This window comes from Octodon degus, unplaced genomic scaffold, assembly GCF_000260255.1.
Source record: "Octodon degus isolate 3935 unplaced genomic scaffold, OctDeg1.0 scaffold00011, whole genome shotgun sequence".
In the NCBI taxonomy this organism is placed as follows: domain Eukaryota; kingdom Metazoa; phylum Chordata; class Mammalia; order Rodentia; family Octodontidae; genus Octodon; species Octodon degus.
The window spans coordinates 25,622,781-25,640,025 of NW_004524587.1; the positions used below are offsets into that span (position 1 = coordinate 25,622,781).

Consider the following 17,245-nt stretch of genomic DNA (forward strand, 5'->3'; position numbering starts at 1 on the left):
TTTTTTCCTTTTGAATTTTTCCTCTAACTAGTATATAGTGGCCTTCTTTATTTTATTTGATCATTCTTTTTTTAAAAATATTTATTTATTTCTTTATTTGGTACAGGGTCTTGCTATGCAGCTTGGACTCATAGTGATCCTCCTGTCTCAGCCTCCCCAGCGCTGGGATTATAGGTGTGTGCTGTCATACCTGTGTGGGGTGACATGGTACGCCTGGGATTCTGGGGCCAGTAGTACCAGAGATGAAGCCCAAGTCCTAGAGCTTTCCAGGCAGGCGCTTAGACCTCTGAGCTATCTCCCCAGCCGTAGCAATGCAATTCTGATCTGAATACTAGCATGGATTTTTAAAAGAAGGTGTCAAGTTTTTTTTCTGAAATATAAAAAAATACAAAGAGCCAAGAACAGTAAAGATACTCCTTTATCCTGCTCTGGAACTGGGGATTCTGAATCAGACATGGTCATGAAAGCTCTTTGGGATCTTCGGTGTAGAGGAAATGAAAGGGCTAACTTGTACCTCTACCACTGTCAAAAATCCTTCTCATCTATTTCCCTCTACAGAATCCAAACCTCTGTGGGGCTAAACGTGATGGCAATGGAAACCCATAGTACCAGCACTCAGGTAGGAGGCTGAGGCAGGAGGAGCGCAAGTTTGAGCCCAGCCTGGGCAACTTAGCAAGAAGGAGGTCCTAAAATTTTTAAAATGGGGTAGGCTTGGGATATAGTTCATTGTTAAGGCCTTGAGTTCAATAATAGGTCCCAAAGAAATGGGTGACAACAGATGATTATAAGGCATGCAGGACGTCAGGGCTCCCAGGCAGGTAGGAGCAGGGAGCCCCTTTCTGACACAGGTTTCACTTCCTTTGCACCAACCTCCTCCCACTCAGCCAGCACCAGTGAATCTCTTCTGATGTGCCAGGTGCCAAAGTGCTTTCTGCGGGCAGCTCCACAGAGTTACATCTTAGCACAAAGCAGTGGATGCGTTGCTGTTGAAGCCAAAGCTGCTTAAGAGGCTATACCACAGAACCAGGCTCACGCTGTGGCTTGGCAGGGCTTAGATGAGCTGCGCCCGCAGGCTGGGGCCTGGGTGCCAGAGAAAACTCAACTAAGCCTTAAAGAGAGTGTAAGATGCTGGCAAGCAGTGGAAAACCCAAAGCCACCCTCATGGGTGTCCTCAGTGTAGCCGGCTGCCAGCCACCCTCAGGACGACACTGTGGGTGCTGAATGTTGTGACCATGACCAGAGAAGTCTGTGATCTAGTGAAAGGGCAGTCTCTTGAGCCACATGGGGGAAGTGCCTGGTTTCCAGAAGAGCACCCCCCCACCACATAACAGCAGCCCTTTCATTCCAGCTGCCCCTAGGTCGCCATGTCCAGACGTTTGCTTAGAGATGCCATGGTAACCATGATGTCACAGTGGAACATCTTTTTCCCAAGGTAACAGAAGAAACTCCTCTGTGGAGCGCTGCTGTGTAAGGTCAGAGCCGGTTCATTTTCCCTTTAGTGGTAGAGTTCACGGAAGAGCCCTGAGCACTCTCCTGAGGACAAGAACCATCCAGGGTCATGAAGGGACCGAGGTGACTCAGCACCATGCACGGGTTCCTCAGGCCACCATGGCTTGTTGGAGGCAAGGGCGTTGGTGGGGTGTGGGTGGGGTAAAGCACCCGAGGGCTGTGGATTCAGACAAGAACTCAAATTCCAAGTCTACAGCTTGATAGCCTGTGAGCTTGGATGGTGGTCACTCAGTGTCTGAGCATCAGTTTCTGAATCTGTAAAATGGGGATCATAAGGGCATCTACCTCTTGGGGTGCTTGTGTGAATGACCTAAGCTAAATGCTGGGGCTTTCACTGTGTAAAAGTGCAGGGGCTATTACCAGTGAAAAAATAAGCCCAGAATGGTTTTTTTTTTTTAGACTAGCAGAGTTTAATAGGAGGGGTAAAATCATCAGGCGAAATAAAGATCAAGGTGAGTTTCCACCAAAACCTGGCCTTTTCTTTTAGCAGTATAGTATGTCTACAGAGTTAAAGCAAGAGTTGAATTCCATAAGTCAAAAATCAACCCCTTTCAGAGACCCAACTCTCTAAGTTACATTGAGAAGAAAAGTGGAAAAAAGGCCACCTGCCTCTGCTGGCCATCCTACCAACTGCTGGCAGTCCTACCAACTGCTAGGTGTCCTACCAACTGCTAGGCGTCCTACCAACTGCTGGCCAAACATCCACCCCAGACGGCTGGTTCCTGCCACGCTACTGCACAGAAGCCAGTGCAGGAGATGTGACAAGTGGGTTTCCCATGTCTTAGAACCTTGATGGGTGGAAAGGAAGAGATGGCCTTGAGGCTGGGGGGTGGGAACTACTCCTCCGGGGAGAAGAGGAAAGTTCTGGGGATGTTCATGGAGCCAACGGAGTCCTTAGATCTCCTCTCTCCCCAGCTGCCCATGCAGGCTTCAGTGCTCCTGTCGGGATGGCAGAGATGAGAGGGCTGCTCTTGGTGCTGCTGTACGTGTCCCACTCTTCCGCCAGTGAGTACACAGCGTCCTTCCGTGTGACTTTAAGCAGCATGTGTGGCCTGGCAGGGGGAATCATTTAAGAAAAGGAAGTGGTCCTTAGTGTCCAGAGAGGAACTTGGGGAAGAGAACTCACAGCTGGGCAGCACCTGCCAGTGCAGGGAAGCAGGCAATGTAGTGAGAGCCACGGGGCATGGATGTAGGTTGCTGGCTGCTGAAGCTGCCCTGGTCTAATGCTGAGCGCAGGAGGGTGGTAGGAAAAAGCCTCTGGCTACAGAAAGGAGGAGCCGGCCTGAGGCCCGCCTCAGCCCACCCTGCCTTCCTACCGCACCCTCTGCAGACTGTGAACCCTGCTTCTGCAAGTGGCAGACATGTCAGCTGTGGTACCTTTCTTACCTGACCTCTCTGCTTCTCAGAAGGATTAAAAAATCCAGGCTAGAAAAGGTAACAGGGACACAGGACAGCTGACTAAAGTAGGCTGTGTCCTGCCTCACTGTCTCTCAGCTGGCTCTGGTCTGCCTTCTTGGGGTTAGGTAGGAGACTCAAGAGACACATGTACACACGCGGGGTCCATTAATGGATATGTTTGGTCACATGACGTCCCACTATGGAAAGCTCCTCTGTGGTCTTTTAATGATAGTACTGTAGTTGACAACTGACTCTGGATTGCAAACTATCTTTAGGGCTCAAATCAAAGGTCACTACTAGGAGAAAGCCCTCCCAGACTGTAAGTCCAAATTCCTGTCTCCTCTGTACCCTCAGGGAACATGTCACCTCTGTCTCTGTGACCATCACCTGTTAGTGTGTCCCTGGGACAGACTCCTGAAATCCAGCCCTGCTAGCCCAGTCTCTAGCCCAGAGCCTGGCAAGAGTGAATGTAGTATGGTCGAAAATAAGTCACCAATAGTCCAATCCATACAGTCCCCTGGCAGTACCACAAAGAACCTCTTGTGCCAAAGAAGAGCCCCTTGTTTGAGAAAAGCAGCAGGGTGGTAGAGTTAATGGCCAGAAAGGCCGATGGCCAGCAGGAAAGGAGTTCGGGAGTTGGTGGATGGTGGTAGCCCCAAGGACAGGTCCTTTCAGCGAGGCCTGTACTGCCTCTGCAGGTTGTGGCATCCAGAAAACCTCGCTGGTGGATGAATCCGAGGAGAACCTGGTCAGCGCCATGGAGTTCCCCTGGGTGGTGTCTGTGCAGGACTCGCAGTACACACACCTGGCCTTCGGCTGCATCCTCAGCCAATTCTGGATCCTCAGCATCGCGTCGGCCCTGCAGCTCAGGCCAGTCCTCTCACCCTGCGGGCCCAGGCGGGTTCCCCAGTCTGCTACTCCCCAGCCTTGGGGTCTCACCATCACTTCTGCTCTGAGGACTGTGGGGGACAACACTGAAAAGGGGGATGACCCTTTCCCCATGCTACCCAGGAAGGACACTCATTCTGGTTTTACTATAATCCAGAGGCACAGATTCTTAATAAGAGCTGTCCTCACTGCTTACCCTGCTGATCCCTTGCCTTAGATACCTAGAGCCTTGCAGAGGCTACCGCTGCAATCTGCAGCACGTGTACAGAAAAACCCTGAGGGGATGCAGGAGATATCACGGATATCTATTTACCTATGATGGAGAGCGCCTGGCTCTACAGGCTTCCACACAAACCTACCTACCTTCCTTCCTTCCTTCCTTCCTTCCTTCCTTCCTTCCTTCCTTCCCTCCCTCCCTCCCCTCCCTCCCTCCCCTCTCTCCTTCCTTCCTTTTCTTTTTTTTTCTTTCTTGCTCTATATAGCCCAAGCTGGCCTCAAACTCACAGTGATCCTCCTGCCTCAGCCTCTGAGTGCTGGGATTACAGGCATGTGCCATCACACCTGGCAACACCCAAGATTTCTTTTCTTTTCTTTTCTTTTTTTTTTTTTTTTTTTTTGGTGGAACTGGGGATTGAACTCAGACCTGTGCACTTGCCAGGCAAGTGCTCATTCTACTGAGCTATCTCCCTGGCCCCTGAGATTTCTATTTTCTTCTTAGAACTTCTCTGTATTCTTCACAATAAATATGCGTTCTTGTAAACCAGAGGAAAACCATCAATATTCTTAAAGGGATAGCCTTTTTTGTAAATATTTCTAAAATATTTTTGTAAATATTTGCAAAATATCTCACATTGGCCCATTGATTTCACTTTTAGGAGTCAAGATGATAGGTGGTTCTTCCGTGGACACAAAGTTGTTAGCATGGTTAATGGCACAGAAAACACAGGAAAGAGAGCTAATGTCCAATTATCATGGTTAAATACAGTGTAAATTACACATCACATGCTATATAATGTATGTAAGTAGTATATATGTACATATACTGTGGAGGGCACAGACTGCAACTGGATACAGTACAAGTAGCTGAGAAGATATTGTCTAGCTGCCCAATCTCTTAATTTGAAAATCCGTGTACAGCAACGAGTGCGGATGAGCAGCCGAAGATATCCCCTGAGCAGCGGTTCCTCCCTCCGTCCTGCGGTTGCCGGCTTCTCTCCTTCATGGTGGATATTTCCACCAGTTTCTTGGATATTTGCTGTTAGATTCTCATTGCATTCATGGATGTCTACATACGTACAAGGCTAGTTATTGCTTTTTTTCTTTTTTCTTTTTCCTTGTGCAGTACCAGGGCTCAAACTTGGGACCCTACAGTTGCCAGGCAGGGGCTTTTGCATCTACTGACAGAATTCTCCTCCCTCTTGTATTAGTCAGCTCAGGCTGCCGTAACAGAGTATCACAGGCTGTGGGGCTTAAACAACAATGCATTTCTTGCGATTTTAGAGACCAGAAGTCCAGACCGGAGGATGTCCACTGGCTGGTTTTCTCTTGAGGCCTCTCTCCGGGGCTGGCAAGCTGCTGCCTTCTAGCTCTGTTCTCCTGGAGCCTTTCCATCCCTGGTGGGTCCTCTGCTCCTTTTTCTCCCCTCTTCCAACCCCTTTTCGTCTCCCCCTTGTTCTCCTATTCCTCCTCCTGTATGGGGAATAGAACCCAGGGCCTGGCGCATGCTGGGCCAGCGCTGCGCCACTGTGCGACATCTCCAGCCTCCTTCCTCTTCCTTAGATGACACCACTCATCTTGGATCGGTGCTCAGCCCTTATGACTTCACCTAGCCTTGTTACCTCTGTCCCCAAATATGGGCATAGTAGAGGTCAGGGGTTCCATTTAGGATTTTGGAAGGTTGCAATTCAGCCAATAACATTCTGCACCTCCCAAGTTCAGGTCCTTCTGCCTTGCAAAATATTTTCACCTCATCCCACAGCCCCCCAAATCTCTTTTCCAATCAGATTTTATTGAAACACTTTAGGTGTATATAATGATCACATTCGTCATAGAGGATTTGTAGCTGTACGTGGTTTAACATTTTTCCCATTCCCTTCTCTTCTCTTCAGCCTCCCTTCCTATTTACAAAACCTTTGCTTCCATTTTTCCTTCTTTTCTTGTTTTTTACTTTCCCTTCCTTTCCCCCTCCCCTCTTCTTTGTTCCCCTCCTCATTTGAACATTTTCTTCCTACTTTACAGTACTTATACATTTTGGTCCTTATTTACACTTCTAGTTTCTCACCCCAGAGAAACGTGGTATTTACACATGTGTAACTGCTTTATTTCACTTAAGAGTATGGACTAAGGGTGCCACCATTCACCCAGCGATGTCTCAAGTTTTTCCTTGTTTCTGGCAGAATAGTGCTCCATTGTGCACAGAAACCCATGTCAGCTTAATTCACAGTTGATGAGCATTTGGGCTGTTTCCAAGGTTAGGACCCCTAAATCTTAACCCAACAGCATTAACTCCAAGTTCAAAGTGTCCCTCCCCTAAACCAAGTATTGCTGAGACTCCGGGTTTGATCTATCCTGAGGCAAAATTACTCTCCTAATATGAAACCGGTGAAGCCACACAAGTTCTGTGCTGCCAAAGTACAACTGTTAGAACAGACATAAAATAGATATCCCCATTCCAAAAAGAAGAAATCAAAATGAGGGCGAGGGTGATTGGTCCCAAGCAAGCCTAAAACCTAGCAAGGCAAATCGGATTAGATCTCGAGGTTCAAGAATTTCCCTTCCGGGCTGTGGAGATAGCTCGGTGGTATAAGTGCCTGTCAAAACTGGGTGTTGTGGTGCAGGCCTGTAACCCCCACGCTGGGGAGGCTGAGACAGGAGGATCACTATGCGTCCCACCGGTGTAGCAAGATCCTGTATTCAATAAATAAAAATTTAAAAAAAATTCCCCATCCCCTGGGTTCCCTGTGGTGGCAGTATCCCTCCCTCCATCGTGGGGCATTGGTCTCTCCCTAGGCCTTGTGCTGGAGATGGTGGCGCTGTGTCCCCCAGGCCTGTGCACCTTCAGCCTGTGGTGGCTTAGATCTGACTCCAATAGGGCCGTTCTTCTCTTTGCTGAAGGATGCACACAGTTCTCTGTTACCTTGCACTGTGGCATCCAAGAAACCTGACGGCCTTCCTCCACTTTGTCCTGTTTCTATTTCCTTTTCCACACTGGCTGGGTTTTTCCTGGTTTAATCCATAATCTCTGTATCAAGTGGAAGTCTAGCCACACCCTTGAGTATTTTCTCCAGGATGTGATGTTTTTGCAATACCAACAGACTGAAAATTTTCCAAATCTTTCAATTCTGGTTCAGTTTTTCTTAAGAATCCCTTCTTCAATTCACGTCTTTCTTCTTGCATTTTAATATAAGCAGTAGGAGAAAGCAGGCTACCCCTTCTACACAGCCAAAGTACAACTGTTAGAACAGACGCTGTGCCTAGAAATCTCAGCCGGAGTTCCAAGGTCCCCCGCTTTAACTTCTCCACAAAACCCAAGAACACAGCCCAGCCAATGTGGCTTTTTTTTTTTTTGGGGGGGGGGTGTCTGTTTGTTGCCATCTTATTTAGAAGGATTATCTTTCATCCCATTTCAGAGACCCCACCTTTACCACTCATCTTTCTACCCAGAGTCCCTTGAAGGCAGGCTGGGCTTTGAAAACGTGTGCCTCAAACCCTTCCGGGCTCTGTCTATCACTCAGTCCTAATGTCACTTCCACATTTTTAGGTCTTTGTTTCAGAGCACCCCACTATTTCTCAGTGCCAAAAATTGCATCAGTTTGCTATGGGTGACAGTAAAAAAAGTGTATCTTGCTGTTGTGGGGCCAGAGGTGCAACCTTAAGGTATAGGCTGCTGCTTTTTCCTTTGCCTTTCTCCTTAGCTTGCAAATGGCTGCCTTGTTGCCATGGCTTTGAATGGCCTTTTCTCTGAGCAGGCTCACCTCCAGGGTATTTTGCTCCACAAGTCAGGGTTCCAGGGCTATTGGATTAAAGCCATACCCTTTACAGCCTAATTACCTCTTCTTTTTTTTTTTTTTTTTTTTTTTTTTTGTCAGTTCTGGGGATTTAGATTTAAAGACAGGTTCTTTTTAAGTTGCTAAATTGCCCATACTGGGCTCAAATTAGAGATCCTCCTGCCTCAGCTTCCTAGAGTATGAGAATTACAGGTGTGTGTCACCATGCTGGGCTACTTAATTACTTCCAGGATGTCTGAATTTCCAAATATGGCTACATTGGCAGACAGGGCTTCAACATACGAATTTTGGGGAGTCAGGGACACAACTTCATCCGTAATATTCTCCAGTACCACTGGTGGCACAATATATACATTATCCCACCTCATATTTTTTTCACTTTCCCCTGCATTTTGGAGCCCTTACCAGTGCACAGGGAGCTGCACGATATCCTGCTATGGATAAACCAAAATCACTCTGTCTTCTAACAGTGGAAATTTGGGTCATTCCAATCTTTTATAAGAACCAAAAAGTGCTGCAATATACTTGTACATATGCAATTTTATACATGTATGTTTGCAATTGCACTGTAGCATGAACAAGTTAGGTGTGTTTATAATCTTACAGCCATTGCCAACTGGCCCCATACTGAACTTCTGCTTTCTGTGCAGTGTTTCCACTATTCTTATTTTTCTATCTAGCCTTGTGTTTTGGTTTTGATTTTCTCTTTGACTAAAGGATTTTATTAAAGATGGAATTTTTAAATATGTGGATGCTAGAGTTTATGTGCTAGTTTCTTTTCCCTAAAATTATTAATTTCATGTTATATTGCATAGTGAACTATTTAGGAATTTGTTGAGCTTCTCACGTCTACTGAATGTGGTCCACAAGAATCTTTTCCACCGATAAATTTAAAAGTTGATTCTTTGTGTTTGGCGTATGTAACGTGTAAAGTCGCAGCGAAGCTTCTGCTTGACCTGCCCTGGTGTCCGAAGTGAATTTAAATTTCCTACCAGGAAGAAGCTCTGCCTGCTGGCCTGTGTCCTGTAGTTTGCCCTCTGTGGGCCGGTCACTTGCTGCAGACATTAACACCCGTGAGGCCTCTCTGCAGGCTGGACCCTGTGTCCTCACTAAGACCCTTCCTTGTCTCAAGGCCCTTCTGCTCCAAGTTGGTGCTCTGCATGAGACTCCCACTTCTTGTCTCCATTTTAGGTAGTGTTTCTGTTTTTATTGCTTCTTGGTTTTCTTTCTAGTCTGTGATATTTCTTTCATTTTAGATGGGTGCACTGATGGATTTAGGGAGTTCATACTTCTACTTTGTCTTCTTCTTAGAGCTGTCATGTCACGGAAGACACTAAAAACCTCTGTTTCTTTTTGGACAATCTTTTAAAAGATTTTATTTTCTTATTCCATGTTTGTAGTTCATAATGACGCCACTCCTTGGGGGGCTGGTACATGTTCACACCATCTTAATTCCCCTTTCAGTCTCTTTCTCCTTTCCTCTCTGCTCTTTCTATCACTCGATCTCCTCCCTTTTTGCAAAAGGCCATCTCCCTGTTTCCTTTTTAAAAATTTATTTATTTATTTATTTATTTATTTTTGGCGCGCATAGCCTGCCCTGAGGGTGGGGCTGGCACCGCATATGGTGTCGGGATCAAACTGCAGTCCCCCACACCTGCTTAAGCTTGCCTAAGTAGGTGCTTTAGACTGCCGAGCTATCTCACTGGCCCCTTTTATCTTTTATTTTCCTTATAATCTATTTATATTTTTAGTTTCTCACCTAAGAAAAAGCATGTGATATTTAAGCCTGTGTGTCTCATTTATTTATTATTATTATTATTATTTTTTTTTTCGGAAACGAGGATTGAACTCAGACCCTTGCACTTGCCAGGGAAGTGCTTATTCCACTGAGCCATCTTCCCGGCCCTCTTTATTTATTATTACTATTATTTTTTTTTGCGGAACCAGGGATTGAACTCAGGCCCTTGCGCTTGCCTGAGCTATCTCCCCAGCCCCTGTGTGTCACATTTATTTCACTTAATATCCTCGTCTCAAGGTGCACCCATTCTCCTGCAAATGACTTGAGCTGGACGTTCCTTTTTAACCTCTGCTATGACCAAGGTCAGGCTTCCTATCTTTTCACTTCTCTCCTCTTTCAACAACCAATTTTAATGGATTATAAATGTGTTTTGGTGTTCGCCTCAATTCTTCTACATACTTCCACACCTGTGATACTTCATATAGTAACTGCACATGAGTAACATGTTTAGGTCATATAAAAGATGATCAAAATTGACCTACATACCTATATCTGTATTTCCAACTTCAGTTATATTGCACTTTAAAAATTTTTATTTTGCACTTCAAAAGCTTTTTCTTTCCATTTTAGCTCATTATTATGATGAACTTCATACTTCCTGATGTTTTGCTAGTTTTCTTCATTGTATACTGTTTGACTAAAATTTGTCTTCAAGTAGTTTCTTAAAGGTTGTCTAAGACCACATTTCCTTGGTCTTCGGATATTCAAAGATATTGCAGTGCAAGATGTAGGTACAGCCCTATAATCTCAGCACTGGAGTGGCTGAGGCAGGACAATCACCATGAGTTCTAGGCCAGCCTGCATTACATAGCAAGACCCAGTCTCCAAAAAAGCAAATAAACAACAACAACAAAAAGTTGTACTGTCCTTTAACCTGAATGACTACTTAAGAATTAAATTCTTGGCTCATAGTTTATTTTCTTTTGAGGTTTTATAGGCAGTACCCCATCTGATCCCACCCCTACCCTGGAATCTAGTAGTAAGCTTGCTAGAGAAGTCCGAGGCCATTTGAATCTCTATACAGGTTGGCTTAGCACAGGGCCATTTGTCCTGGGACAGCCTGGTCTACACCTATGACTCTAGATTCTTGCTGTCAGCACTCTCTTTTTCATAAGTTCCCGGGTTAGATAATATATCATACAGCCAAAGTCAGGATGGCTTTGTCTTTGCTGTCTGGACTCCCCAGGTCTCTTTCAGGTCTCAGGTCCAGCAACTTTACTAGCTCTCCTGCCTCTCTCCCCTCTCCCCCCCCACCACTCCTCACCAGCGCTCAGAAGCCTGACTCCTGTGGGTACTCTCCAATTCAGGGTCCAGTTGGGTCTGGCCAATAGAAGCCCTGACTAGGGATCAGAGGGAGTGGAGGAGCAAGATGGTGTCTTCATGGCCCTGAGGGGTCCTACAGCTCATCTTTCTCTTCCCACAGCCCACAGGTAGCATCAGCACCCCACTGTGACTTCGGCCTACATCACAGGATGCTTTCCCTGGGTTCTGGCTATAAAGAGTCCTTTAATGAACTCTCCCGTTTACGTGTGTATGCTGTCTGATGCCTATTGGCACCTGAGCAGGTTATGGCTCTGTAGAGTCATTCTCTTAAAATGTTTTCTCTGGAATAGAATATCTTTCCAAATTGTTGATTGAAATCCTATTTCTGGAAAACTTTCTTAAATTAGGTCTTGAAATAGTTTTGCTATTTCACTATTTTGATGCCCTCCCTTGTGGCCCTCTGGCTGTTTTAGTTTTTCTCCAGATCACCTTTCTCTAGAAGGGTGCACACAGTCTATTTTATTTTTTATGTTTTTAGTACAGGGTCTACAGGATCTCACTGCACAGATCAGACTCGTAGTGATTCTCCTGTTGTCAGCCTCCCAAGTGCTGGGATTACAGGCACACGCCACCATGCCCAGTCCCAATCGCTGTCTCAGTGTGCCACAGGGGCAGGGCTGGCATGGCACATGAGGCATTGAACTCTGGCCACTGTACTCTACCTAAGTAGGTGCTTTAATCTGCTGAGCTGTATGGCCAGCCCTAGGCTGGGCTTTTGAAAGGTGACTGCATCATGGTGCCTCTGGATCTCAATGTGCGGGCAGGAGGTGGAGCCTGACTGGAAGAGGAGGGTCACTGGGGCCTGATCTAACAGCCACAGCTCCCTCTCCTGCTCCTTGCTTCCCTCTCTGCTTCTTGGCCCCAGATGTGAGCAGCTATTCTCTACCTTAGAGCTGGTTGACCCTGGGCTAGAACTGTACGTCAGTTAGAACCTCTTCTTTAAGTGGTAGTTGTTGGGACTTCTGTCCTAGCAAGAGGGCCCTGACTAAGATCCTGTCCTTGGACAGCCAGTCTGTCCTTTTCCTCTATAGCATTTAAAAGTCTTGGTTTCCACTTCATTTGGGTCACTTTTCTCAGCCTACTTTCTACCTCCCTATTTGTGTGTTTTGAGGTTATTTCTCTATGTTGCTGCCAACTCAGTCTTCACTTTACTGATGGGACAGGGTTTCCTTTTCATTTCTTTGTCGAGCAGCCTCTTGACCCACTTTTTCTGAGCTTGATGGTAGTGTCATCTACAACATAAATTCCTGCTGTCTTTCCCTGCTTTTGTCTTCCCTTCCCCTGATTCTAAGCTTTGGATTTTATGAAGAGTCTTGGTTTTAAGATGTCTACATTTGCTTTTTATTTTCATAGTTCACTGGTTGAGTCCCAAGAGAAGTAATGCTGTGCATTAAAATGTATCGTTATTAAAACCAAAACTTCTCCAAAGAGTATTTGCAGAGTCTATCGTTCGAAAAGATGTGCGTATGAAAATATTAAGTGCTAAGATCAGGAGTCATGGTTACATATTTGGGCCAATTAAAGTTATGTTTAAAAAGAAGTTTATAGAAAAAAGTTACCAAGCATTAATATGTTAATATCATCTTTGGTTGGAAGGATAAACGGTCTTAAGACAGAAGCATTCCCAAGATCCTACAGGCTCATATGGGAAAGGTACAAGCCTAGGGGTTCAGAAAAATGTTCCCAGAGACTAGATCAAAAGCAGTGAGCAAAGATTGACCCAGGGAAGATGAGCAGGGTGAACATTCCAGGTTGAAAATACAGTAAATAGAAAGGTTTCTCACGATTCCTCTGATCTCTCTCTCTCTCTCTCCAGGAAGGAGGCCATCGTTGTGGTTGGTATAGCTAACATGGATCCAAGAAAGAATTCTTACATAGAGTACCCGGTCAGCACCATCATCATCCATGAGGAATTTGACAACTACTCCATGAACAATAACATAGCCCTCCTGAAGACAGACTCAGCGATGCACTTCGATGATCTGGTCCAGTCCATCTGCTTCCTGGAGAAGGATCGGCCTGTGCTCCCAGCCTTGAAGAATTGCTGGGTGTCAGGATGGAATCCCACATCTGCAGTTAATGCAATCCTTCTCCTAGAGGAGTCTGTGTGTGTGCTGGCGAGGGGGGTGCCTTGGATGAACTGTTCTAGGCTTACTGGTTCTGGTTGCTTGAAGTTCCAGAGTTGGGCTGGATCTTCCAATAATCAGTGGAGATTCCCTGTGCTTGTCCTTTCTGGAGCCATCTTCACATTACACTGGTTCTTTGTCCTCTGTCTCTGTCCCCAAACTGAAGTACACAGGTAGAGGACTGTCTAGAATGGGTATGAGGTGAGCCAGAGCTGGTTGTTCCTCTATTCTAAATCATCCTTGTTTTCTGTCATTCTCCAGAAAAAAATAATGAGGACATGGATATTCTTTAGATGTGGAGGAAGGGTGCAATATTCTCTTCATGTTTACACCTTTAAGTTTAAAGCAAAGATAGTTTCAGTATAAAATCAGACAGAGGTTCTGATTTCTGTGAAGCAAAGATATATAGAGACATTTTTCTACTCATTTCCATTTGTATATGTGAGTTGCAGTTGTGTTGACTTAAGGGGCTTCCTTCTCAATAATTCATGGGCTCTCTGTTGCATGGTCCAGACAGGAAATCACATGACAATGAGTATCCTGAGGAGAATCTTCGTGAAAGACCTTGACTTGTGTCCCCTACACAAACTCCAGAAAACGGGCTGTGGCAGTCACAAAGAGCAGGAAACTGACACTGTCTGCTTGGTAAGAACATAATAAAAGTAGACGCTAAATCCTGAGAGTACACATTGGTGATGTCAAGGGTGTCTTGGACCCAAGGGCAGGGACAATGATTTGGGCCATGGATGTCTCTGAGGCAAATAGTCCTTGGCACATAGCAAGGGTTCAGTAAAAATCTACTGAATGGACTTACTAGTTACTATTTTCTCTGTAACATGGTTAAGCATATCTGAGTTACAGATGATTGATGATTGATGGTACAGAATATTGAACCCAGGGCCTACATCCTGAGATACACATGCAGTGCTTATTTTTTACTTTTATTTTGAGACAGTCTTACTAAATTGCCCAAGCTGGCTTTGAGCTTGCAGGCCCCCACCTCAGCCTCCCAGAGTGCTAGGATTACAGCTGTGTGCCACAATGCTGGCAATTGATGTTCTATAACAAGCTAAACATGTGAAAATATGAGTCCAAACTCCATGTGCAGATACACCTCAAGCAGGTCTATGGTGTGTGTGTGTGGGGGGGGTCACTGTGTCTAGCATCCTCTGAGGCTTCTGTTTATCAGACACTGGGGTTTTCTTGTGCATGAAGCCCTGATGCGCAGACATGGTTGTCCTCCTGTCTCATGATAGTCTACAGAACCCACAGCCACTTATTCAAGGACCCCTGGTGTCTAAACTCAGAGAAGAACCCTGCCTAGCATATGCTCCTGGGGACTGTCTTCCCAGCTCCCCACCCATTCCACAGGGCTTGCAGATGGGAGGGAGTAGCTCCAATGGTAGAGTGGAAGCATGGTAGCTTAGATGATAGAGAAAAGGGAGAAACAAAATCAGTCCAAGCCAGGAAGCAAAGAAATAAACCTTCAAGAGACAAGAAGCAGAAAGACAGGGATGATGCTCATCAAAGTACTAGAAAGGGGCAAGAAAATGAAATACGAATCAGGAAGCTATAGGCAAGCTTCAAGCTCCCACCAATGATTCCTACTATAAAACTAAAAGTCACCATGCTGGAATTTGTATTTGTACTTGGGTAGATTTGAAATAGCATCCTATAATTTGTCCTCTTTCCAGGGAGAACCAGTATGTTTCTAGAATGAATAGTAAATTGCATAAGGATCTAATAAGAAAGAAAACAAGTTCTTTTCTGGAGGCTGAAGTATTCTGTCCTTTGTCACAGGGGGAGCCAGGAAGCCCCATGATGTGCCAGCTGCAGGGTTTGGATCTGTGGGTCCTGAGAGGACTCCTGACCCACGGTGGTGAGAAATGCCCTGGCTTCTATCTGTATACCAAGGTGGAAGACTACAGCGATTGGATCACATCCCAGGCCAGCATGGCTGGCCCTCCCCTGTCTTCACTCCACCTCTGGGAAAAGTTGATCCATTTCTCTCACCATAGGTTTCCTGCAGTCGTGACGCAGGCTACATATTCTCAACAGGGCCATGTAGGATGGTCCCAATCCTACCCCCAAGGACAAAGAAAGCCCAGTGTACATTTACAACAAGTAAACAGCTCTAGCTCTAGACATGGTCCAGACCATAGGGTAAAGGGCCTACAGCAAGCAGACAGTTCTGCCGAGATGGCTCTTCACCCCATGTACTATGACTACTACGGTGGGCATGCTGGGAAGATGTCTTTTGCAGGCCAGGACACAGTGCAGCCTCAAGAAATCTTGGTTCTTTTCATGCTTGTTTTCTTCAGCAGCAGTGTGTAGATCTAGGAAGGAACCCATCAAACTGAAGAGAAAACTCAGCATGCTGAGTGCCAGGCATCCCCTGTGCTGCTGTGGTGTCTGGTTTGGACAGTTGCATGCGTGGGCTGCTGCGCATAGACCCACGGCACACGCCAGGCTGGCTCTCCCTCCTCTGTTCCACTCCCACTTGTGAGAGGGTCACTTTTATTTATGCTTGTGAACTAAATGTCAAACCACAAGAGTGCCCTGTGGTTCTTTCACTGGTGTTAAGAGCTCAGGCTAGGCTGGAAAGACAATTCCCAGCAACAGATGTGCCCAGGAAGGTGACAATCCATGTGGCTGGGAGTGGAGGACACCAGCTAGCACAGGGAACAGTGAGAGGACCCCATGATTAAAAAGAGCTGAATCATTTAATGGATCACTTCTTGTCCGCAAACTGTGGCCTAATCCTGGTTATTTCCCAGCGGGGAGATCTTGCAACTGCTCATTGGTTGTCTTCATTCTGTTCCAAGTCTTGCGGTAGCCTTTTAAGGACATCTGCACAAATGAAAAGGGCCAGGGGAAGAAGGTCAATCAGTGTGCCCAGTACAAATGCAATCCTCGTGTGGCCCTGCTGCTGGTACAGGTGACCTGCGCATTCTGGGCAGGGACCACCGGGGAGACTCCTCTAAAGAACGCGTTTCTGTTCAGCGAAGAGGGAGCAGGGTTTTGCTATGCTTCTGCACCACTTCACAGTTTCAGATTAATGGGCCCATGTTTTACTCCTAAGTTACTCTCTGCCACCAAGTGTCCACAGCGGAAGAAGAAAATGACATGGAAAATGGAGCGAGAAACTAGACATCAAACCCAAGCCCATTTCCCAAGCAGCCTACCTGGGTTTTTTGGTCATGGTTGTTGATATTGTTGAAGTCTTGAGAGTTGAACCTAGGGCCTCATGTATTAGGCACAAACTCTACCACTCAGCTCTGTCCTGGTCCATTTTATGGTTTATTTTACTTTGAACCAAAATCTCACTAAGTCACAAAATTGCCCAGGCTGGCCTTGAACTGGTCTCTCTCTAGTCTCAGCCTCCCAAGTGGCTGGGATCATAGGCAGACGCCACTGCATCCAGCTCTGTGACTGGGCTTTAAGCTACACTGATGGTGTCTTCTATAGACCTCAGTTAGTAACCTGGCTGTGGCAGTCTTGGTGTGCTCCTCATTTGGGAAACAAGCATGTTGTTTTCATGTTGCCCATTTCTCTTCTACAGTTCACAAGAACCATATTTTCTGTGTATCCCGCACCATATTCAAAGGATTAGTTAAAAACTCACAGCGAGTGTATAAACACTTGGAATTGGATTCTAAGTGATATTAAAAATCCATTATTTTATTTTTTTATTTAAAAGCTGACTTTTTCATGTATACAGTAGCAAAAAGTAAATTACTCAGTGTAGAAAGATTTAGAAGTTTCTAAACTCATTAACAAGCAACTAAAAATAGTATGACTAGAGTGTCTCCCAGATACCTCAGAAGACTTTGTCCCTGACAAGGAAAAAACTTGTAGTGGGGAATATAGCTAAGCAGCACAGCGCTTTCCTGGCAAGCTCAAGGTGCTGAGTTCAATTCCCAGTACCAACCCCCTGATAAAGAAAACCAATTTTAAAAAAATCATCCTTCATTTTGGTTTAATAGTTAAGGCAACTGCTAAAATTTCTCACAGACACAGTATGTCCAAATATCTCTATAATATTAACAACAACAACAACAACAAAAAAAAAACTTAAACAAAAAAGTTGATAGCTCAGAAGACTGGCCAATCCCACCAACAAGGCCGCGTCACCAAGGCTCAGGTCCGCCTTGGGGTGACTCACCTCAGCAATCTCCACTTTCCTCTCCCACATC

General features: G+C 45.7%; 1 protein-coding gene across 6 annotated transcripts; it reads left to right on the forward strand.

Annotated features, from left to right (window-relative positions):
* The first annotated feature begins 1,417 nt into the window (after positions 1–1,417).
* Prss54 (serine protease 54) lies at positions 1,418–15,400 on the forward strand. Of its 6 annotated transcripts, none has more exons than XM_023709138.1 (7): positions 1,418–1,472; positions 2,000–2,274; positions 2,425–2,514; positions 3,606–3,777; positions 12,740–12,998; positions 13,563–13,694; positions 14,850–15,400. In XM_023709138.1, exons 3-7 carry the CDS (start codon positions 2,457–2,459, stop codon positions 15,381–15,383), a joined length of 1,155 nt encoding a protein of 384 aa, XP_023564906.1. In that variant the 5' UTR covers positions 1,418–1,472; positions 2,000–2,274; positions 2,425–2,456; the 3' UTR covers positions 15,384–15,400. The 6 variants fall into 6 exon arrangements, with proteins under 6 accessions (XP_023564906.1, XP_023564904.1, XP_004625989.1 ...); XM_023709136.1 differs by having other exon boundaries at positions 1,421–1,472; positions 1,997–2,274; XM_004625932.2 differs by lacking the exon at positions 1,418–1,472 and adding an exon at positions 1,495–1,593 and having other exon boundaries at positions 1,997–2,274.
* The last annotated feature ends 1,845 nt before the right edge of the window (positions 15,401–17,245 follow it).